The sequence below is a fragment of the Rhea americana genome, unplaced genomic scaffold (genome assembly GCF_003343005.1).
Source record: "Rhea americana isolate MKP2758 unplaced genomic scaffold, rheAme1 scaffold_2, whole genome shotgun sequence".
NCBI classification, from domain to species: domain Eukaryota; kingdom Metazoa; phylum Chordata; class Aves; order Rheiformes; family Rheidae; genus Rhea; species Rhea americana.
Window position 1 is genome coordinate 11697430 of NW_028186149.1, and position 25499 is coordinate 11722928.

The 25499-nt window shown below is 34.2% G+C and overlaps 1 protein-coding gene across 3 annotated transcripts in view; it reads right to left on the reverse strand.

The window, feature by feature from the left end:
• Window positions 1-2686: 2686 nt before the first annotated feature.
• Window positions 2687-25499, reverse strand: part of TTLL7 (tubulin tyrosine ligase like 7) — a 69729-nt gene continuing 46916 nt past the window's right edge. For all 3 annotated transcript variants that reach the window (XM_085303487.1, XM_085303488.1, XM_085303486.1), the window contains 7 exons: window positions 22279-22474; window positions 20991-21271; window positions 18108-18242; window positions 16197-16277; window positions 11197-11357; window positions 6432-6605; window positions 2687-2952 (listed from right to left, as the gene is read on the reverse strand). In XM_085303487.1, coding sequence (XP_085159613.1) covers window positions 2832-2952; window positions 6432-6605; window positions 11197-11357; window positions 16197-16277; window positions 18108-18242; window positions 20991-21271; window positions 22279-22474 — 1149 coding nt within the window. In that variant the 3' untranslated portion in view covers window positions 2687-2831. The remainder of the gene's footprint in view (window positions 2953-6431; window positions 6606-11196; window positions 11358-16196; window positions 16278-18107; window positions 18243-20990; window positions 21272-22278; window positions 22475-25499) is intronic.

Below are 25499 nucleotides of genomic sequence, written 5' to 3' on the forward strand. Positions count from 1 at the left end.
GCGCCCTACCTCCACGGTGGGGGGGTTCCCTCCTCAGACCATCGTGTGCTGTCACAACACGCTAACCCTACCTCAGGGACCGTGTACAGACTGATCTTCAGCACAATTTTATCTGTGTTCTTTTCCTTCTCATTACGATTCCAGTATAACTTCGAAACACAGACGAGACCCTGTTGTATCACGAAAGGCATTTAAGAGGTTGGCCTTACCTCCGGCTCTGACCAACTAGCTGCTTGCCAAGCCATGGCGTGATGGCAGGGCGAAGACGACTGGCCGGGGGACCAGCTGGGCATCAGGCAGAAGGGCTTCAGCCACCGAGGAGCTTGCGAGAGACCCAAGACCAGAGCTCATCAGGCGCAGTCAGCAGGCCCAGCTGATCTGTGCGATCTCTGAAGGACAGGACTAAAACGCAGCTGTTTGGTGGAGTGAGGGGGGTAAATGCCTGCACCGGCGGTACTGCAGAGAGCCAGCCTGCAGGGGCGGCCTGCAGTTCACCTGCAGAACATACCCAAGCGTTCAGGGGAGCTGGGCACAAYGTAGGACTACACCTATTTTAAACAGTGATTTACACATTATTAGAGCATAGTACAGTGGTACTATAGCCAGGAAGAGCTATCAGAAGTATGAACATACTAATATCAGACATAAACCACCTGATTTTTGAAAACTCAAACCAACCACCTGGTGAACTTTTGTACATGCTAGATATATATGAGACTTTTTTCCTAGATCTGTCCATACTGTATAGCTATACTTAGCAGCACACTTTCTGCTGGCAAAATATTCTGTACAGCACTTGCTTCTGAGAATACTGATGCAAACACAGTTAAAAAGGCATATGAACGTACTATCCTAAGGCTCCATTTTAGTTTGGCAGACTAAGCTGGAAGCTGTTTTTCTCTCTATGGCCAAAAGTAGTATACAGTGGAAGCCACTCCCAAGAAGATAGAATTTTTAGATTTTATTAGATCTTACAGATAATCACAATATGCTTTATCAGTAGTCAGTGTATGGGCCAAAAGAGACATACAAAGTGAATTGATATGAACATACTATATTACAAAACTACTGTTACCTTGAAAATGGAAAAGACTTAACAGGAACAGAGGATTGCTGATACCTGATTAACCTCAGAGTTTTTTTAATTGTTTGCAAATAGTCTTGCTATGATGTATCCTGCAATTCAAGAGCTAGGGCACTACAACACAAGCATCAAAATCTCACCAAAATTCCCAGTTTGACATATGCTCTGACTACGATTTAAAAAATTAAATTCTGGACAACTTCAGTCTCAATTTGTCTTAAATCTCTGGATATCAAAAACCTAACATACTCACTCCTGAGGACAATTATCTCCTAAATTATTATTTTTTAATTACCTGAAATACATTGACAACTTCCAAACAAAATTTCAAGGTTACATTATTGAAAAGTAAACAGGTCTTTGGTAAGTAATAACTACCCTCTTCTTTACTCTATTAGAGAATCTAATTCATTTTTAAATCTAAATTAACTTAATTTTTAATAGTCATATATATAATGAGTAATGCCCACATGGTACAATGCTGAACGGGATGAATGGGTGTATGTAGCAATACCTGAATGAGGTTTTGCAGTTACAAATCCTGTTAATACTGGGTTCCTGCTCTGGCTTTGATTTATGTCATTTTCTTATTGCACCCTTCAGCCAAGCCCAGTAAGCTGAATTTGAAAAACAGCTTTCTAATGAATCATATTTCTAGCATTTAGAGGAGTCAGTAAGGCTAGAAAATATTGTCCTTTCCAGGACACATTCCACAGCACATACCGAATTGTATGCTAAAAATTACATCAAACCAATTAGTTTAAGGTTCAATAATATATTATAACTGCAGTAATTTCTAAAAATGTCTGCTTTACCATTTGTGCAGTAAAACAGAAAAACTATGCACTATGCATGCTTGTATGAGCTGCAGATGGCTGCTTGCTCCCAAAGGAAACTTAAAGGCACAAGACATAGGTAATGTGAATGAAAGTCTGGTAACAAACATTGGCTTCTGGTTTATTACAAGAATCCAATTAGAAACTGAATGCCAGAACTAATATTTTTAATATTTGCCTATTGGATTGGCTTGACTTTGACTAAAAGATACTATACCATCTCCTTAAAGAAAGATAACGTGAATAAATATCTATTGTAGTTTCAGAGGAGAAATAAGACAATTGTCTGCTTTGATTTAGCTTGTAGAGTTTGAGGGATTTTTGCGTGTCCTAGAAATAAGCAGACTACATTCAATGACTATTACTGTTCTATTGTTCTACTACAGTTTTTTAATCATCCATCTTGTTAAAGGATCAATTACATATGAGACAATAAATAGTGTATTTTACAATAGATATTTAAGTCAAAGTATTCTATTTATAAAACAATGTAATACTGTAATAGGATCTTAAGGTCAATTCCATTTTATATATTCTTCAGCAAAAATAACATTTCTAATAGGAAGGAATTCCTTATAAACCTAGTAAGAGCTACACATTCACATATGTGTGTAAACAACTTAAAGTTTATCATGTTTCAGGAAAGGCTATGCTTTTGCAACAGGTTTTCAGCTAAATGTTATCATAATATGGTAGTAAATATAACAATACTTATGTTCTGCTCCATCACAAATTTTAATTAAAAAAAAAAAAAAAAAAATTTTGCAACAGGTTTTCAGCTAAATGTTATCATAATATGGTAGTAAATATAACAATACTTATGTTCTGCTCCATCACAAATTTTAATTAAAAAAAAAAAAAAAAAAAACGGAATGCCATTATTTACAAGGAACAGCAATTCTCCTTTTGTTTCACAAGTGGCTATATCTGTGTGTAAACAAAATGTTAGGACGAGGCATTCCAGACGAACTGCAGCTAAGGTTGGATGAAGATGATTTCACGAAGAATTGAGAAGATCCTGGCAATAAATACCTAGAAATGATATGAAAAATAGAGCAGAATTTATATGCAAAGTAACATTCAAGAGCAAAAGAATTAGTTGTTCATGTGTTATACCTTTTAATTGTTGTATGCAAGAAATTATGCACAATAAATATCATTTCTATAACGTACAGGACATTAGGCATTAGCTAATTTAGGAAACAGATACTTAGCTCAGGCAAAATTACAGGATGCTGTAAGACAATCAAACATCTTGCCAGTCCTTTATTTTTAAAACAAGCAAGTAAACAAAACAGTAGTATCCTGGTAACACTGCAGTCAAAAGCTAGMTTTCACTCACTGAATGAAAACACTATTAGAGTAATATTTATTCAATTTAAACTGTGCAAAAACTGCAATTTATGTTAACTAGCTTATAAAAAATTAAAGTCATTTAAGGGGAAGAAAAAAAGAAAAAAAAMCCCTTCACTTTCCAGCTCTGATTCTCTAAAAAGAGACATCCCATCATCACCACTCTWGTTAAACAGGAAACAAGGATGCTACAACCTAGTAAGTCACATCAGTGACTATTTACTTTTCAAAATCAGGCRGCAACRTAGCCTATATTTTGTATAACACTACAAAAATTAATTTATCGTATGTCTAATATTCATTCTTAATTCTATTTTGTATTATCATTTCCTAACAGTTAATTACAGAAGTCATTAGATGAGCCCAGTAAGCGTGCAAAAATAACATCCGTACTAAATCAGAATTTCATAAGGAATGATGTGCAGTGTTAGAATGGAACACAACACATTGTATAAATTATTGCTTAAAAATTGTTGCATCATTCTATTAATGATGCAATTATAAATTAATCATGAATAAGTTAAAGGAGTAATTCTACTAAATACATGGATAGGAGCAATGTCACAACTCTTAACAGGAAACAATGTATACACTGAAAGTGTACATATTTGGTTTGTTTATCTCTCGAGAAAAGCATTTATTATCAAATGCTAGTCACCAATTCAACTTTATCTTTCTTTTTTTCAAATCAATTTATCAAAAAACTCTACCAAGAAAGTCTGGTGGAGAGCTGAGGCTTGACAATTCAGTACCCCACAAAACTGAGTCCTACATTTGCTTGACAATACAAGTAAAAAATTCTAATGCTTCTTAGAGAGTATGCTATGCATAAGATTATTTAGCAAGCTGTAAGAATCTCGGAGTAGATGGCAGTTTCCATGTATCTTATATTTTGTAATACAGGTGAATTTATCATAATGTGAAAGCTCAATCTTGTTTTTTGCTATTATTTTTAAGAGATTTTGGTATAGTTTGGGAGTTCTCATTTTTTATTTACATCTTAWTTTTTTTAAGAAAAGAATTAATCATGTACATTAACATTCCTATTCATTCTCTCCATCACATCCATTGGATTTACCATTAGGAGTTGAGATTGAGAACTAATTTGAAAAGTAACAAAGAAAGAAGTTTGTGTCTCTATTTTCATTATACCTGTTTTTCTCTCTCCCTGTACAAATAGATTTTCCCATCTAAAGAGGTATCAATTTGCAATTTTTGAAAATTTCAGTCATAAAAATAAAGCTTAAAAATAGTTTTCTGCTCAAAAAAAATCTACAAAAGTTCTACAAATTAGATTTTTAGAAGTCTTRAAAAATCTTGTACATTTGTTAAATTATACTCTGCTCTCTTCTTGCGCTTTACACAATTTTACTTTCAGACAGTACTAGTTGAGTACTAGTACTACTATCAGTACTAGTTGAGATCCTTATATAAAATTTCCTTGAAAAATTAAAAACAAACTTCCATGAAAAGTGAAATGGTACTGTAATTCGCCCATTTCTAGAAAAATAGTTCATTATCTTACATATTGYGGGGCATAATGGGCAACAGCATTTATTTCCACACATATATTCAGTTTTATAAATTCAGAGCATCATGGTTAACTACCATAGTGCTGTATCCACAGGATAGCTGTAACATTCATGGAGATTAATATGAAGACTATAACTTTTAATCAATCATAGTTGTCATGACAACTGCATTGACGAAAAATACAGGTATTTAGTGCATAGATCCTTCTAGCCTTTCAAATTTATGAATAAACTTCTATTCGGCATCAGAACACAAACTGGAGATGAAAAAGTACCATTGGATCACCCATTTCACCACCTTGCAAATGCAACACTGCTAGCTGCAGGACATTAGAGTAATTTGATCAGTTTGAAGAGTTTGTGGTTGTCTATGATGAAAAATTTTCTGCAGTATTAACAGTAGAAGCAATAAAGACTTCAAGCTTGAAGATTTTCTAGTCATAACCAAATGATTTTATCAAACTTTTGCTATAGTTCAATATAGATTAATATTGAATATGACTTGTCTTGTGGTTAAGATGCTTATACTTCTACTGTGGCCAAAAACRTTCAGTTTCTAGTTGGTTGTAAATCATGTTTGAGCACCTTAATATTCATATGATAGTAACAAATGAGTTTAGTATATCAAGTAACTAGTCTGAGATACAGCAAGTAAGCAATTAAGTCACGTACATTTAACGGATAATATATCAAAGGTTTGCTTCTCATAGGATATTCTTAATTCAAAGTCCTTCTATGAAATGATGTTTGTAAGATGTTTCGTATAAACACATGTAAGTTATATATATAAATAATCCAAATTGCCATTATGAATAGAATCTGGAACCTAAGTGATTTGAAACTTATATTTAATTCTCCGCCTAAGACTGTTAAATTGCAGACCACCAACTCCTGCATTTGGAGCATTTTCAGTAATCCCTGTACTGACAACATGATAATCCTTATTGCATTCAGTTGGAAAACTAAACCAGCCAATGGAGAATCGGGTAAGTGCCAAATAATTTTTTTTACTATATAATGCTGTTTTGCAAGGTTTAATATATTTGCGCTCTGTAAGATGAAATAATAAAACCTTTTAAATCTGCAGGTTTTGGAAATCAACTTTGCAAAACTGTGCAATACAGTAAATCAGATGGCACTTACCTGACCCTTGCTGGAGCTGTACCCCTATAGGATCCAATTGCGAATGTGAAGCCCGAAGTATAATACACGTTAGGATACCTCTAGGAATGCAAATCAGGAATCAGTGACTTTGAGGGATCTGAGAAGGGGAAGAAAGGAAATTTTCAGTTCACTTAAATACCTTATGTCCTTTTTGCTGTGACTACTTGGGCAATTGCCAAGCAAGACTTTAATAAGCGTAGTTTTACACAAAATACATATAACAAGTCTCCTGTTAGTAGTACTTCATGAATGAGCAAGAGAGATTAGAATGGCAGAAACTGAGAATTAAGGGAAACATTGGGTGGGGTTTTTTTGTTTTGGGGAGAGTTTTTTTTGGAACACACAGTCAACTACTCCAATGGCTTTTCTCTGGGTTGTAGCAGTAGAGCCTGAAATCAGTCCCATTATTATCCTTTATAGCTATAATTTAAGGAAGGGAATAGAGAATGTTGAAATGTGTACCTTGTATCATCCCAGTTGGGGCTAATTCCAGTCAGGGAACCTCTTGAATCTGTTGAGTATTTGTACACCACTAGCAGGCAGTGTTTGCAAAGCTGTACTACTCGTTGGCAACACTGGAGTTGCTCAGGAGTCACCACCTCTGTGCTTTTACTGAATATGGTTTCCCAAGAGCTCCTGTTGACATGGAAACAGACATGACTTTATGCTTCTGTCACAGATGGCAATCTAAGAGCTTTACAGCTTTTATCAGATTTAACAATGGAGGAACAAGAGAAAAAGCACGACCTTGCCTGTTTACAGGAAAGGCCTATACTATTTAACACAAACACTGGCAGATGCTCAGGGTACAAAATACAAATTAAAAGGTTAATCTTCATATTTGAATATCCACAAAGTATTTTTTTCATTTGGTCTGTCCCCTAAAGCATTTATAGGGCCATTGTTTAGGTTTAACACAAAGATTTACCATTAGAAATTTGGTTTTGGTGCCTTACAACAGGAATAACAGAAAAAAAATGATTATTTTTATAACATGCTACCTCCTGCATGTAAATATGGTGTGATACTAAAGAAATAAAAGTAAAAAATTATTTCTAAATGCCTGTACAGCATAATATTTTAATTTTAATGCAAGYCCATCATAATAAGAGAATACTAAATGCAAAGTATATGTTAAACAGAGTTCAAAATGACTGCTTAGTTTCATGCATTCAGCCAAAAGAGGAATAGAAACATATCACATTCCTGTTCTCCATATGAGCTGTCAAACAGTGAAAAGAAGAGAGTTCTTCATTTTAGTCATTAAAATACTACTTAGTATTCCATCTGGTCTTATGGGGCTGGTCATTTAGATGAAGAAATGGAGTTGGTCTTTTTCAAATAAATGCAACTTCCAAGGTGTATCTACAGAAGCTTTCCTTTTTGCAAAGTAGAAAAGCGTGCTTTTGCTTTCYAAAAAGCCATCTCCCTTTCCAAAAAATCCCCCCAAATCTTGCCACATTGATGTAAAACTATGTTTTATTACAGAAGATGACAATAGCCCTTTGCATAGACCTTAACACTTGTTTTTGAACATATATGTTATGTTTGGCACAATATTCTGATAAGATTACAGATCATTGCATGTGTTTCAAAGGCAGCATGGCCACTGTGAAAACCTTTCTTGGTCAAAACATTACTGAGTACCACAGATGATTTGTAAGCGTGAGCTTTCATTCTGTTTATGAAAGAATCACTTCACACAGTGAGGAAAATTCATTGCACCCATTGTCCRGGTTCAGCATGGCATTCAGGATATTTAGCCTTGTCCCACTGAGATCAATAGTAGATTTCATATCACTAGGGTTAGGATTTTATCCTTAAGTCAAAGAATTTTAGTACACAATAAAGAACTAGTATGTCTATTTCAGGCCAAGCGAGATTTAAGAAATCATGCTGCATTAGGATACAAATACGAACACCGATGAGTAAAATATGCTCATGCATACTTGAGCTACATGWATATCTAATTGATTTTTCAGCCTGCTTCCCAGTCTAGATAACATGTTCCAGCTGAAACTGTTCAGTTCTACCTAATTTCCACTGCCCAAATAATTTTCAAGTGATAGAAGCATTCACTCATTACTTATTATCCATGTAATGAATTGTTTAAAATACAGACTATAATGCATCAGAACTGTTTTATCTAATAGTAGACTAATTCTACTACTTGAAGAACTATTTTCTTTAATGTATGTTTCTCATTAAGTGTTGTATGGGAACCTCCAAATTTATTTTAACACTAAAATTAATCTCCTGTCTTCATTCTGTCCTCTATGACATGATATCCAGAAGAAAGCAGCAGAATAAAGTTCAAAGTATTTCTTCACTAGCTTTATAGCGCTACACAATTATATTCTAATTCAACCTATAAATCGCCAACATCCCTTGATAGAAACTTTCTTAATAAATTCCTTAAGTTTTGGGCTTTGAGGTCTGTGGTCACCTTCCCACAGTTATGAGGGATTTTATCACTGAAGAAGAGTATGTAGCTCACTATGCTTATGGCTGATTATGAGCACAGTGGTATATGATTACCCTGTTAGAATATACTACTAACAACACAATAATAAAGATTGAGATCTGGAAATATGCATGTGAATTTTAATGAGGTTTCATATAAACGTGCCTGTGCAATCTCCTCTCCATGCTACACAGATTCAATCCATACTCTATAATACTGCATTCAGCAAGAATCAAAATACTGTTACCTAAGAAAACTTAGTTTGTTAGGCTATAACTTTATTTTCCATATGTTAATAAGAAATTTTTGAGTTCCCACAAGATTCAGAAGAGAGTATCATGCTTGGCTACATAATATCATAAATTATGCACTATTCTTTTTTAAAACCTTTTGAAGTCAGCTGGGTCTACCCATTTCCCATTATTAATTGTTTACCATATAGTAAAACAAATGTAGCTTTATGTAAGCATATACATCAAGATTATTTCACTGATTTTGGGGGGTTTATTTCTTTGGGGTTTTTTTTGATAAAATAGCATACACCTAGCAGAACTCTGAAGTGGTAAGAGGAAACCTTAAGTCTGCTCTTCTCCCAAGGTACGTATCTAATTAACAGATGAAGTATGATACTCCTCAATATATTTTCATATGTTCATGTTGTTTCTTAATTAGCACATCAACACTCCTTCCCAACATGTCTCCCAAATTCTACAAATTCCCACTGTTTATTCCAATCTGTTTTTAAAATGGCACAATTAGCACTAAAGAAGAGYGATGAGAGCTTTGCCTTTCTGCTGCGGAGGTGTTGTCATGAGTTCTCTGCTGTGGACATGAACAAGAATGGCAAGAACGATATTTGTAACTGAACAAACAGAATACAGGATAGGTACAAAAAGGCCTTCTGTTTTCTTGCTTCTGCGGGTTCTGTATTAGGTATATTATGGATATTTTTATATTATTTTCACAGTATTTTAAGACTCTCTCACATAGCAACCCCCTCTTRGAAGGAACTGGATCTTTGTCAGATAATTTAGCTCCACTCTGGAGTTAGCTGAGTCTTGTTCCGCATGAATGAAATTACTGCTACATGGGAAATCCTGCTCTTCATTAAGCTCTTCTGCTGGCTCAAGCTGTTCTCCTGAGCCAGCTGAACAGCAGAGTTGTTCAGAGATTTTGAGCAACCAACATTCTTTACAGAGGAAAAAAAAAACAAAATCCGAAAGGAAAATTTTCATGCATATTGAAAGATTTGCAAAAAGGAGACACTAAAAGTAAGATTCAAAATAATTAGTGTTATTAAAAGAGAAGCTAATTATAGTATTTTACGACAAGAGAAATTCAAGTTTGACTCATTACTTCATATACCTCTACAGGCATGAAGACTCTTTGTGCCAGTAGAGGTATATGAATCTTGTCTGAATATTGCCACCCTGCAGCTGTTGAGGATTAGGCAAAGAAAATGCTTCACATTGGAAACACAGAGACCTTTTTCTCACCCTAGTTTTAACTTTTGGATAGTTAGGGATTGTGCTACACTCCCAATAGCTACCTCTAGCACACCTTAAGGCTGACACGATCTCCTAAGTGGGAACTTGCAGACCCCATCTCTGTGAAAAAACATGAAGACTCTTAAGTGGCTTGAGTTAAAACAATAGTTAACAACAACAAACCTTCAGTAATGATAAGATAATCCTAAAATAAAGTAACTGACTACAATATAAGATACTCTCAGATCCGAGTCTCTTATTATTTTTAACATGTGAGTCTATTTTGTTGTGAAACAATTAGTTCTTTACATGCATTCTTTACATGTGACAAATGTATGAACAAGGGAATTGGCTCTCTATGTTCTTCACATACAATATCCATCATCATATCATGTGTTTTTGTTGTAGTTCGTTCTTAATAAATTTCCTAAATCACCTTATGGTAGCTAATCAAAAACCTTGCCATTATTTATTGGGTGAATACGTCTACAGAGAAAATGAAACATATTGCACACAAAAAGATGTATTTTATATTTGTATTTTTGTTTTATGAAGTAGTTTAAGGCAAGAAAAGATTTTATACCTATAACCTACTCCTCCAAACCTATTCTTACATAAATGCATTCCATTTCACGAATGTAGATTTTGTGGAGTAGGATACTGAACTTTTAAATATGGCTTCTCTACCCCCCTTTAAAAAACTTTTATTTACAACCCAAACCAAAACCTTTTTCTTGCTTCAGTGTGGACACTTCCTTCTTTGCATGTAACTTCCCCACTTCTGTGACAAACAGTGAAYGTCTTCAAAGAAAAAATTTGAACTTAGTATTTGCAGAACACAGAACTGACATTGCATTTGGCATAAGATGTCAGCTGGACCTGTCCCTGAATTCTTTCCTTGTAAATCTTGGGATCAAATGGATATGGCAATGACGATTGTTGATGGTAAGTCCAAGTTAGACATTTACAGTGGCCTGGCTTCAAAACTGCAGAGCATCCAATTGAAGGAGTTGAACTAGAGCTCAGCTATTTTGAAAATTAGATTGTTTCCTTAGATTATTAGATTTGGAAACAGACTCCTAAATGTTTTTTTTTCCCATTACTGAAATGATTTGCCTAGATTATTAGATTTCTAATTATGCTTTAGATTTTTTTTAAACTAGTTCAATGTAATACAAAATTTTCTTGAATGAAAATGAGGAGTAAAGTATGCCAGCCCAGACTGTAACTGTGAAGTTATGAAGGCAGATTAAGATAATAAATGTAATAGGCTTACCCTGAATTACAGAAACAGTTCCACAGGCCTTGGCCATGGCTCCAAAGTAAGCGATTAAATACTCGGTTAAAAAGACGGTACAAATGTAAATTTTCAATGTCTGGAGCCTTCCAGACATGCTGTAGAACTGCACGAACACTTGTCTTGACTATATCTAAAACCTAGAATAGAATATTCCAAGCAAATCAAAGCAAAGGCAAAACCTAAAACCAACTGTTCTCTGATTCACTGCATATATACACACACAAATACATAYACAGATGACTGCATAGTTATAAATTCCCACAGCTGTCTACATTTCACTTCTGTGCGTTCATCAGCAAACTTTCATGATATGCTTTTTCCATCAGTAACATTTTGCAAAACCAAATCAAAATATTTTATTACAGAAGAGTTAACTTCTATTTTTTTCCAATCTATTCAGTACTAGCTAGTCAAAATGATAGAAAGAGTTTAAAAAGAAACAATATTGATACCTTTACAGGCAACCAGCAACATAATTATGAACCCAAATATTATATACCTTATGTCTTCTTTTCACCCTCCCTTAAAACAARAACTTTTATAGAGAATTGAAATAGTCTCAAAAGCTATAAGCTGCTTTTCATTTAATGTTTGTTGAGCTCAACATTACCCTAGATCAGACTATTTTAGTTTATCGTTCTTGCAASAAACAGTGCAGTGAAATAAAAACAAAATAAAATAAACAGTAACAAGAAATAGCAACTTGAAATAGCAACCTTTAGAGAAATGCAACAGATTTATTTTACACAAATCATATACAAATCGGTAAACATGTGGACAAGGAAAAGACAACAATTCTAAGTTGTATTCAGTACACACTGTGAATTTCTATCCAGAAAGTCTTAACTATTCAGAGACTCATACACACACTCASAGATAGTAGCATATCCAGCTCCTCAGGAAGCAATGCTCACATTGCTCCTCTTTGACAAGCCTTTGCAAACCCCACTGAATTGGGATGYAGAAGGTGGAATTCATCTTGCCCAATTTTAAACATCCTAAATTTAAAATCTTCACATTGTTTATATGTTGCATATACTTACAGACAAAAAGTAGCATATTGCATGCAAAAGGACATATACATGTACATTTGTGTTTTTACGTTATGAAGACGTTTAGGGCAAAGAATTATTTTATACCTAGGATGTGATCCTCCAAACCTATCCTTACATGAATGCTTTCCATCTCAAAAACGCAGATTTCGTAGAGTAGGATACTGAACCTTTAAAATATRGCCTGATTTTTTCCTCCTCAAGAAACTTTTATTTGCAACCCAAAACAAAAGTTTGCTTGTTTGTTTTTACTTCAGTTTGGACACTTTTTTTTGCATATACTTAAATGCCCATTGCTGTGGCAAACAGTGAATGCCTTCAATCAAAAATTTAAAGTCATTATTTGCAAAACAGAACTGGCATTGCATTTGGCATAAGGTGTCAGCTGTAAGTTCTCTAAGGCAGTAYTAGGCCTCTCACTGGCACTCTGAAGAGAGTAAATTCCATTCTAAAATAAGCCTATGGTTCATGTAGCCTGCTAACAAAAAAGTCAGTCAATCAACATGATTTCCTGTAAAGGAGACACCTTTATGGCCTCTTTAGCAAAATGGTATCTTCAAAAGACACTGTCGTCAGACTTAAGTGGGTGGTGAATTGATGAACATATTCATTGTTTTTGTATAAGATGTTGAAATTTCAAAAAWTCAGAAAATGCAATACTTTCCCAGGAAATTTTTACGTGTATAACAAACTGATTCTTATGGCTAAACATTTGGCTYTCAAAAGCTGGAGGAGATTTAGAAGTAACTAAAGTTACTAAAATTCAGAAACATGGTATAGAACTTCATTTTTTTTGGTCCCACATAATAAATTGTTGTTCATAAATAGTCTGATTAGACCTAATGGATGTAACAAAGCAAAAATAAATAAAACGCTTGCAATAGCAAAATGAAGCTTTGTAAAGAAAAATGCTTAGTAGGAAGAAAAGCTGTAGATGCCTAATACTAACAGCCTGGATGAAACGTCATTTACACRTTACATAAGCTATTTTTTGAAGTCTTAGGACCTATGTGCATAGGTCTTGTGCTAACTCCACGCACGCTAAATCCACCTAACGTGAATATGCTGTCCTCTGTTGGGAATCTTTATGAATTCAAGTGTACACTAAAAACATACATGTGATTAGTGAGATATAAACCATAGTAAATCATAAACTAACCATAGTGGCCTGTTTAGTGACTGCAGGAGCTAACCCCAGGTTTTGAACTGCCCTACACCTGCAGGATGAATCCAAGCAGCATTAGCTTTGTGCCTTGCACAAGTAGCCTGTACTGTGATCCTGCACAAGTAGCCTTTTCCTTGCCCCTTGCCTTCCCTACCTAAGGTTTTCCCACAGAAATGGCCACCACAGCAGCCACTGCGTACACCCTTCTCAACCAACTGAGACCCTAAATTACATAAAGGATCAACCATACATTTCTTTACAATGTTACATTAACTAGTAGCAATTTGTCTAAATACATAAAATAGAATTATTCTATCATGGACAGATTCTCATACTAATCCAAAAAGCACATACTAAGAATTGTGCTGCCAGTGTGCAATGTTTGCTTTTCCTTTAGCACTTAGATTTGAAGAAACCTAAAGTCTGAACCTTGCATCTTAAAACAAGCCACAGACTGCTAGATACTCTGGAAAAAAAAAATCTGTTTTATTGTGTTGACATCACCAATATGACAGAGGAGAAAATGTCTGTATTAACAGATCTTAGTTTGCAAACATGACATCAATCTTTCCTTTAAGAAAAGAGACAAGGCATTGCACAAGGGCCCAGATCTTCATGAAACCTTCATCCACTTTTTTTTTTTTTTTAACTTAATTTCTCTAAATTGCCTTCATCTTTCTGTTTGCTTTACTTCTTCAACATAACCAATTATCTAGGTATATCAGAACAAAATGTTATATAAAGTATGTATTCAAAACAAGATGTATGGATCTTCTGGTAATCATCATAACAGATTTCAAAAAATTATGTAAAGTGAGATAATATAGCAATCACAGCTCCCCCCATATAACAGTCTCTTTTTCCCCTAAAAGTCTCAGGAGACTAAATCATCTTTTAATTCCATTAGTTTATTCTTAACTTGTTCCTAAATACCTCCTGTAACTCTGCTGCAGTGCTGTAATGGTAGACATTATTAATATGAGCAAGAGTTTAATTTTTCTACAGCATGTTGAATAATTCTTCAGAAAACTTATCTGTCAGGGATGAACACTTGAAATCTAGTACACTGCTTAGCACACTGCCCAGGTATTTTCATCTCATATTTTAGAACTTCCTTGTAACTATGAAGTATAGCAAGGAGGACTAAGTTTCTGTTTTATATTTCACACAGTTGCAGAAGATACCTTTGGGATAGATTCTTCACTTGCAAAAATACTCTCCACCTTGAGCTGCTTCTGCTTTACCCCACCTCACTCTGCTAGAATATAAAATACACTCCTTTCAGATCCACAAAAGCATACATGTTTGGCAGTCCCAATGTCATTGTCAAAGTTAATCCCTTTGTATAAACTACCTTTCTAAGCATAACTATCTGATTGCTTGAAGGGATTGAGGTTAAAAGCAGTAAGGGGAAAAGGAAAAAAAATACAAATCATTTCTAGTGCAAGCAAAGATGATGTGCCCACTAGTGCTTCAGGAAGTGTTAGTCTGCTAAATTGTAAGAGGTGTCTTCACAAGAATAAAAAATCTACATTTCTACTTACGCAGCTGGTATTAATAATGACCTGGTATATCAACCTGTATCATCCTGACTTAGAGAATATGCCCTTGGTTCTACATGACTGACAATTACAGAAAGTACAGACCCAACCTTTACTGTAGGCTTTCTAAAACAATGTTTACAGGAGAAAATGACTGGGTTGAAAGAAAAAGAAAACAAAACAAAAAAAAATAGAAAACAGACATAGGTAAAATTATCCAGACAGCCAAAAGCATGACTCTCCAGTAGCAGAAGCTAAGGAAGGGCAATCTTCTATAACAATCTACCAACCTTTTCTAATTTATCATGTATGCAGCACTTTAAGTTGCTTTCTTTTATGGTCTATAAAAATAGATTGTGAAGCTAAGACATACAGAGTTTAAGCATCTCAAACAGAAATGTTTGACATAATTAGTCAGTGGCTGGGGTAGAGAAAGATCCAAAATACTGCTTTCAGGCCACCAAAGCATTACCAAAAATCACAAATAAAACTTCTGCCACATTAAGGAAAATAAATGTTACATTGGAAAGGTGATTTTGACTGATATGACATATTGACTATATGCTGTGACACACAGATGACTGACATACTACAGTATGTCATTTTTTAAACAGATTAAAAACTTTTTAGATGCTACGCACAAGAGTAGCTCCTAGATAGGAAGTGAACTGAAGACAGCATGATAATAAATCTAATTAGTCCTTTGTAAGACCAAACCATTCAGGTGAACAGTAAAACAATGCAACTAAACTTTGCTTTGCAGGTGTACTTTTCATTCAGTATGATCAGTTGCATTACTGTAGGTCATAGATTCAAATAAGCAAGTGTAATATCAYTAACTACAATGGTATTTAATATGTCTAATCTGAAATTGCTGACTGATTCATCCCATATTAGTTAAATCTATTGAATCAATACACTCAGAATGTTTGCTAAAAATAAAAGATCTGAGGCCTAATCATTTATTCATCTGATTTTCTTTTGGCAGCTTAATTTTTAAGAAACTGTTTTTGAAGTTATATTCTATGAAAATTATGCTCCACTAAATATGGAGCATCATTTCCTTCAACGGAATTAACTCATACGTATTACTAGTATTACCAGCCAATATTCTAGCATCTAGTATTACCAGCCAATATTCAATATTAGCAACTACTAAACACAGTGCCATATGTCTATTTAAAAATATTTTCAGAGGATGAAATACATGTCACTTACTTTTCGTTGCTTTACAGAATCCAGTTTTACCAACCAATATGATGCCACTTTTGTTTTGTGGTGTTTCCAATTATCCATAATCTGTAGTAATTGCAGAACATAAATACATAATAAGCAACAGAAATCTGATCGTTCATTCACAGACATTCCTAATGTCAAACAGTGTGAGTATCAAAGCAAACCAGATCTCTACAAGAGCTCATTCTTAAAAAGAAATAGAAAAATATTTGAAAATGTATGTGTGGGAGAATTTGCAAAGAAGTACGCAGTCTTTCAGTCTAATCCTAACCTCTTTTCCACTTGATTCTGCAACTGTACGCTACAAAGCAGGTAGAAACTTGTCTTGGCTGACATAGTCGAGACTCCTTCAACACAACAATAGAGTTTGATAATGCAGAACTGTTAATCTATTTAAATAGTAAGCTTTTTCTTCACAAAAGACTCTAAACATACATTGAAAACATCCCTTCTATAAACAATCATGTGAGAACTGCAATATTTTCCTTCAGTGATGTGTAAATGCTCCTAAAACARCTTGATGTCTGAACATAAATTTTTATTTTCGCTTTATCTTTCTATTCTATTCCAGTTCAGTACCTGCTGAAAGTTCTGCCTTACTGACAACTAATACACCATTTCTTATTTTCTACCACAATGAAATATTATTTTCCAACAGAAATTGGTGTTCTGCAATACAGAAATGCATTTATAATCACAGTAATGCTGTATTAGAAAGCACCACTAGATGGAGTGCATACACACGGACACACATACGGACATAYGCATACACAAATACACAGGCATATGTATATAAGCACATACATTTCTGAAGGAGAAAATCTAATGAGGCATTTTATTCTACTTCTAAGACGAGGAATTCAGTATGCTAGTTATGAACACTGTCTTCTAGAATCACTGAAATCAACCATCAGAMTAAGGCAGCCACAAATAGCACAGACTACTAGAGACATAATCAACATGCTTCCAAAATTCTGAAAGCTCATGAGACAATGGATATTTTCAACTGGATAATATTCTCAGTTGAAGAATGAATAGATAATGTCCTCATGCGAATGAATGCAGAATTCATCCATGAGAATGAAGCACCTGTTTCCACTCTCAAAACATTTGTTCAGCACACTACAGGCTGTGCTTACTACATTAGAATACATGTGTTCACTTAAATGGCTTGTTCTACCAAGCTGAGAAGAAAACTTCTATTTTATTTTTGATTTTCCAAGCTGATGTTACTTTCTTAGCAGTTAGATATTTAAAAGGGATCTAGATACTGTGTATTTTCTGTTTATATATATATATATATATATATATATATATATATGAATATTAGGGCTTGCTTTTTAATTCCTCTTTACATCAAGCATAGTTTCACATTTCTTTGATACCAAGTGATGAGGCTCACAACAATGTTGGATGTGAGGAAAAGCTGGCAAACTAAAAAGCCAAAAAGAGTATGAGTAGTATTCTTTGACGCTAACAAACCTCCATTTTGCCTTACATACCATTCTGAATTTTCCCATATGCTTATTTCAGAGCAAATTAAACATCTCAAGATCAGTATTAACAATATCACATGAAACAAACTTAACTGTAACATTCTTCTTAGCTCACTCAGAAGTTTGAACCTCCTACACAAAAAAAATCTGAAGTTTCCTAACCTTCCTGATTGTTTCTCGTGTATTTAATGAGGACATAAGAATATTTTCACTATTGCTCCCTTAAGGCCAGGAAGTATATAGCTCTCCAAGATTTTGAAATCTTTTGCATTATCCTGAACTATGGAAGTTATGAGGCTACAGGACATAAACTGAACTTCCTACTTTCCTACATTTTAGTGGCCTAAGTAATGATTATCTAGCCTGTATGTAATTCTTCTTTCTTATTGATACTTACATCTTCTATAATTAATTCTGTCTCTTCATCTGTTTTTCCTGGGAACTTCATTCTCATGTCATTGAAAATGAGAAGAGCCTCTTTTGTCAAAGCATCTTCTTGCTCTTTTGTTTTCTGTTGCAGTAAAGATTCAGTCTAAAACCAATACGAAACAGAGGTAAGATTTCAGCTGCGTTATTAGATTATCATTGCAAAGATGCTTCCTTGTTAAAAAATTTTTTTTCTAAACAGGGTGACATAAAATATTTTTAACAGGCATAGACATAACCATCTAAAACACATTTAAAATACACATCTACATCTCACATACACTAACCTATCAGAAGTACTTATGGTCTTCAAGAAACACAAGAAAACAGAGTTTGAAAATAAGTTTGTTTGAAACAAATTAAGCAAAAAAATATATTAGATATTTATGATGCCTGACATTTAAAATATAAACTTGAAATTTAAATAACCCATTTTGAATTTAAACTCAATATAATAAAGCAAAAGGGAAATTAGTAGTCATGATAAACTTCATTTCYGTTCCGCAACAAACTCAAGTTACAAGTTAATGGAAACTGTCAATCATACAACATTGTGTCTAGCTTTCACAGAAACACTAAAAAGTAAAGGATGCCCCTCTTCTCTGGTCAGTGGAGATCCTGCCATTGTCATCAAGAGTAAATATTTTGTTTATAGTTTCAGTGGTTTTTTTTTTATATCAACAGCAATTTGAATCTCTACAATGTCTGGATAAGACTCTCTGAAAGGGGTGTTTGGGGTTTTTTTTTTTTTTTTTNTTTTTTTTTTTTTTTGCTTTTATTTATTTATTTTTTTTAATCTTAACCATTAGTTAAGGGTATTTCTGATCCTTTTTGTCTTTGCATGTCATTGTGTTTGGCTTAGTTTTATGTTTTTTTCAAAACTGGAAGGTTTTTTCAGAATTATTAGACATTTCTATCTTCATATTTTGCGAGAACTAAAACACTTACCTGAGGTCATTTTTGTCTTAAGATAGTGATAAATATTGTCAAGCATAACAAAATATTTTGCTACATAATATATAATAATGTGGCTGAAATAATGAGGTAGCAGATATTTCTAAATTCATTGTTGCTCATTACTGCCATAATAATTGTATGTAATTTCCAAATGTAGATGCCACTTTTAAGCTTAGTTATCCATACCTTTAGTGCATTTGGCTTTTATCAACCTCAAAAATGGCAACATATTGCTTTTTCCTTGCCAAAAAGATTGATACACTACCATATATATACATATATATACATATATATATATATATATACACACACACACACACGATTTCTGAGTATAGTCATAGTTATACTTTAACAATTTTAATTTTATCCTAGCAGTAATGTATGTTACATTATTCTTAGTTACAAAAATAATTATGAACAGAATTCCATTCCCAATACAGTGCTAAATTATGGACAGTTTTTTTTTTTTTTTAATCTACTCTGTAAGTAATTTTACTCACATTATTTTAAGAAACATGACCTACTATCACCCAATATAATTGTTCTGTACATCAAGATCATTTCTGTGGCAAGGTATTCACAATGAGAAAGTAAGTATAGTTTCTTACTAATGTTCATTTAAGTGAGTACCCCATTTTTAATGTCACATTGTGAGAGACTAGTTTTAATCTTTCAGTAATTTGTATTTGCTACAGACTTAATGTGAAGAGAAAAATTTATATTATTCCTGTCTCATTAAACTCTCAGAATACATTTTGATAATAAAAGGATACCTTTTAATCTTGAGATAGTTAATGTGACAAAAAATACCTCAACACTCTGAAGCAAATTAATTAGGATTACAAAAGGATTTCTCATATTCAAATCTCACTGCAATACAGAAAGGGTGCAAATGTGGGTTAAAAGTGTCAATTCTCTTGCCCTTCCTCCCTGTTCCCATCTTCAGGAGAATTATTTGCATGATATAATATAAAGATCAGCCACACAAACATGAACTGAAACACACCACCACTAGCACTCAACACACACTGCCTAAGTGAACACATGCTCTGCCATAGAAACACAGGAGACATGGCTTAGTTGTTAAGATATCAAAAAGAATGACACTCTGGTCACAAAAGGAAAAAAAATGTATGGTTCAGAAACACACTGGGAACTTATAACTAACAAACAATTAAATCTTTAATCTCATCTACTTACTAATTCTTTAGTTAGGCTACTTGAGCTGTTACTCTCATCCACTCCAGGGAAAATGGAAGTTTTCAACCTTACTTAAAAAGTCTGCTCAGATACTTACTTATCTATAGTTTCTAAATTGTTGTTAACTATTTGAAAGTGGAGTCTTATTGCAGTGGTATAGGGTTTATTTGAAATAGCTTCACTAACCTGAAAATGTTCTACAACAAAGACCCAGACAAAGTCTTAACAGTGGCAGGTAGTGCTTTATTCTGGCACAATATACTGACCCAAGGAGAATATACTGATTTTGAAATATCAATACATTTTTGTTAGTGTAAAATTTTTGGAAGGTAGGCAAATCCTTAATTTAAGAACCAGATGTCTCCAGATAAATCACACAACCTTTTCATGAAGGATAAAAACACTCTCTACCTTCAAGAAACTGTTTTGGAGATTAAGTTTTTCAGTCACAAAAACTCTGACTATTGTTTCCGTTTTCATAAAATGTGACATCTGTACGGCTGCACCAGAAAGATAGATCACAGCTAGCAGTAAATGTTTAGTGTAAAGGTCTGGAMATCTTACAGTCTTGAGTATCTGTTAAAATAAATTTGACTATAGTACATCAGCATTTCTGACACTATAAAAATTGGTGATGTACGTATCTAGTTTTAGAGAAATGGAACAAATTTTGAATGCAACTGCTACATTAACTCACCCCTGAAGAGTTCATAGCTCCCAAGCTGGGTGTCTGAGAGGTTCTGGCTGAACATGGGCTGCGATTTAAAGAATGGGACCTGCTCACAGGGGATGCACGCTGGATTTGCAGAGATGCCTTGGCTGAAAGGGGACGTTGCTCAGCTGCTTGCGACTGTGTAGTCAATATTGATATTGAACGAGGACAACTTACAGAACGTCTTATTGGACCTGAGGATGATGTGGAGGATGAATGTGATGGAGCTTTTATATTTTTAATTGAAGGTTTCCAGTTCATTCTACCTGCAGACAAATTAAATGAATGAAGCAACCATTTATTATTAACATTCATTTTTCAGTCTTTGTGACTAACATACATAACATATGTATACATATGTGGTACCATAATGTATTTTGACTAATGACTGGATATGCAATAGTCAGTCATGTCAGTATCCCTAATAATATATATTTTATACACTCCATAAAACACCTATTTCTTCCTCAAAGTCAGCTTTAATCTAGTAGGTTCTATAATATACATCAGATTTATGATAGAGCACATATTCCTTATAGGTCAGAAAGACAGTGTGTGGCTGCTACGTGTGGCTTCTTAACTGGAAGAATATGGAGAGAAAATCTGTTGATGGATTCATTTGCATACCAGCCCCCAAGTCTGCTCCTGCGCAACTGTACAGTTTTTTAATTCAATCTCCTGCTAAATAAAGGACACTGCTATGGAAACTAAATTTTTAGAAGTATTCTGTGTATGCAGTTACATGATGCAATTCTTCTAGATAATACACTGCTAAAACAAAAAAATAACGTACACTATAAATCATGTTCAACAGATTGTGGTCACACTAATGATCTGCAACAAGCAACAAAACCATCAGCAACCTAATGAAAAAAAAAGTGTGCAGGGATTTCATCTGAAATATATTATCTTCTAATATATACTACTCCTCCTGATACATTTCTTTATCCTTACAATATTCCAGCAAACTCAGACTTAATAAAGAATTTCTTTTCTAGGGAAAGAACAGTCTTCTCAAAACAGCTAACAACAAAGAGGAATATTCACAATATTTCACAGTGTAGCCCATGTGTGCAAAAAAACATTCACTTTTTCCTTTTTTTAAATTAGTTCTCATTAATTTAGAAAAGATTTTAAAGATGATGAAACAAACCACACCACTGTTTAAATCTGAGTTACAAATGTTGATAGCAGCTACACTCTGAAATACTGAAGCTTTTTATATAATTCATTGTGTGCCAGTCTTAATGGGAATTACTGGAATTTAACTTACCTGATCGTTCCAAAGTTCTACATTTATTTTCTTCAACATCATATGATACTTTTTTCTCCTTTTTTTCATTGTGATCTTCCTTTTCAGTATCTTCCTCCGATTCTGACACACCACTACTGCTATCACAGCTACTGTCACTATCGTAGTTCCTAAGTTTTCTTAAGGTCTGTGCACTTTCTGGCATAGAAAACAAAGGCTAAAGAGGGAAAAAAAAAAAAAAAAAAACAAAAAAAACATAATCCCAAAAGAACACTTTATCATCAGACTAGGTTCCTGATTCAGGGATGTTCATTGGTACATATTTAAGACCTCCCAAATTAAATTGGAAGTTTGTGCTTAATTTTCCAAGAAACGCTTAAGTATTTTATTAACCTGATGACATAATAATCCTAATCTTTCTCACCCTAGCTGAGAGCAAAGTACTTTATATAATGAGGGGAAAAAAATTGTGATTTTATKTCAAGTATGGCTTACGTTACCTGGCATTCTGCATCTTAGTTTGAAATCATAAACCAAGTGATATAGAATACCATTTTCCATCAGTTTAAATCCCTAGTTGATAATTTAATAACTGAAGCTGCGGTTTAACAATGATTGGTTTGAAGTAAATAAGTGCATTTGGGAACTTTGGCTGGTACACTYCTGAAAGAGAAAGTAATTAACTCACATCGCGTGGAAAGCAAAAACTGGAAGAATATAGCAAGCTTTCCTAGGTGTCTTGGTGTTCTGTGTGTGCGTGGGATTCAGTGCCATTAGGTAATTAATCTTGTGCTATTATCAAGGGTACTGTGAGATAAAAAGCAAAAAGTAGGAGACAGAACACCACAAACACAAGAACAGAAAGTACAACTGAAAGTTCCTCTTCTTCTATCAACCATCAGCCATATAAGAAAAACGCAATGCTAACAATATCCTCCATTATATCTATTATCCTAAGTAGTCTTCTGTGGTCATTTCTTTTTTCTATGTTTCCTACCCAGTAACTCTCAGCTATAAGGAGCTACGTYGATGGCCTCATCTTCCTATTCCTCTAACGGATGCAACTACAATTTGAACTACAAAAATTAATATTGTAATTCCTGAACATATTTTGGGTTAGAGTGGAATGGAGACCTCTTAGAATGAATTTAAAGTGTCCTATTATTTTAGTGCAATGTAATTCACCAGGACTTATTCTGAAGGGCAGTAGAACAAAGCCCCAAAAGTACTATTCCTGCAAGATGCACTTTATAACTGAACATGTTCTACATAAACTTCTATTCTAGCCAAGGAGGGAAATGAGATTTCTGACACTAACAGAGCAGTGACAGCACGTTTACGTGGCCCAATCTTTTAAATCAGATAAGACGGAGTTAAAGTAGTATATACCATTGTGAAGACCCCGGCAAATGTTCAGATTACACAAAGAATATTTCTATGTCTATCTACCTTCAAGGGGCAAATTAAGGTGCCCCAACACTTACTGCTTTCTCAAAAATAGCTGTCCTCATCATAAAATGCAGTGTAACATGGAAATATGTTGATTAGACGTTGCTAATGAGTTGTACAAGGATTAATACACATTTCTGATCAAAATTCAGAAGGGCTTTAAAGTAGATCCCGTTTCTGTAACCACTTACTTGTACATATATTCCTGACACTTTTCACCATAAACAGTAAGAACATCCTGACCAAGACTTCATGTCAACTAACCAACAAGAATAAAAAAGTCAAAAAATTACTAAAAGCAATGATGACAAATAAGTTTGATCTGAGTTTAAACTGACCTTTTAAAATAGGAAAAGTTCAACTGCTTCTAATCAGCTTAATTTTCTCCTTACATTAACCTAGTTTTTCTTTAATTAAACCTATCTGGTTTTACATCAGAAGAATAAAACAAAAATAATTGCTCATTTCCTTTAAAATATCTGTGCTATTTTATTTCCTTTGTTCTTTTTTTCCTGCACAAAGAACAGGTTCAACACAATAAACATGAGAGTAAACCTTACAGTGTGCAAGTATGAGGGGCCCTCTACAGGCTACAAATAAACCAGGCAGAATTCCAGAATGTATTTCTCAATCTAAATTGAATTCAGTAATATTTTAATTGCACATAAAAATGCCTTTATCTTGAGAAATTCTCAACTCATTTTCTAGCCTGAGATCCTAATTACATTAAAATAAAAACAAGGTTGAAATTCCTAGTAAACATAGTACAGTCATTATATGCAAAGCCTATTACAAACACACGCATATAGGTATAGGTATGGAGGAGAAAGAAAACACTTCTCTGTTAATTCTTCCAACTCTTCTATATAACATTTTCCAAGYATGCACTGTCATCAGGTTCCCTTATGAAGGCAGCGTGTCCAAGGCAGAGTGTCTAACTCCCTAGACAGTAGCTTTCGTCAGCAGACCAACTAATAAAGTTTAAGAGAGGACAGGACTTGATGACCTTCTGAAAAAAAACTTTCATGTAGCAAAACGCGAGGTGAGAAGTACTGTTCCTACAGCTTCAGATCTGTTTTGTCTGTCAGACCTATTAGGTGTTGTATACGTTAAATTGTTGGATACCGTAGTGGATCTTTACTTTGCAGGATTTTTTCAATACCATAAAATGGGTTTTTACAGTTAGATTATTTTCATATCTGATAGACTGACCGGCAGTTCTACTCCCTACCACACTCACCAGATTCATATACGAGATCTCACAGTAGACCTTTTAAAAAGAAGTGTCCCATGAAACACACATCATTATCTACATGCACCTCACCCCATAACAGAAAGTGGTGATGTTCTTTCAGTACAAGGACCATCCACAATGACACCTCTGTTTTAAAGGTAACGCACAGGATGTTACGCAACCACAGAAGTCCCAGTACTCTGGTGTCACTGTAGGTAYGCTTTAAAGGATTGAGAAGGATATCAGGACTCTAAAAGAATGCAGGAATAGAGATGTCGTAGAACATGGCATCTGAACACTTCAAGTAAAAGAACTGGGTAAACAATCTGCTTGGGTAAGCTAGTTTCATTGTCCTCTCTTCCAATCTCCCATTTTTATGGGCAAAAAAGGAATTTTGGTCATATGTAATTTTTTATTTCTCTTACAAATGCAAATATTGTACTGGTAGAGCAGCTTATGAGCTACAGTATTCATTTGTTTGCTATACGAGAAGACCATGTTACATGATCTCACCCATAAATTGATCAAACTTCATCTAAAGGCTAGTTAAGAGAAGTTG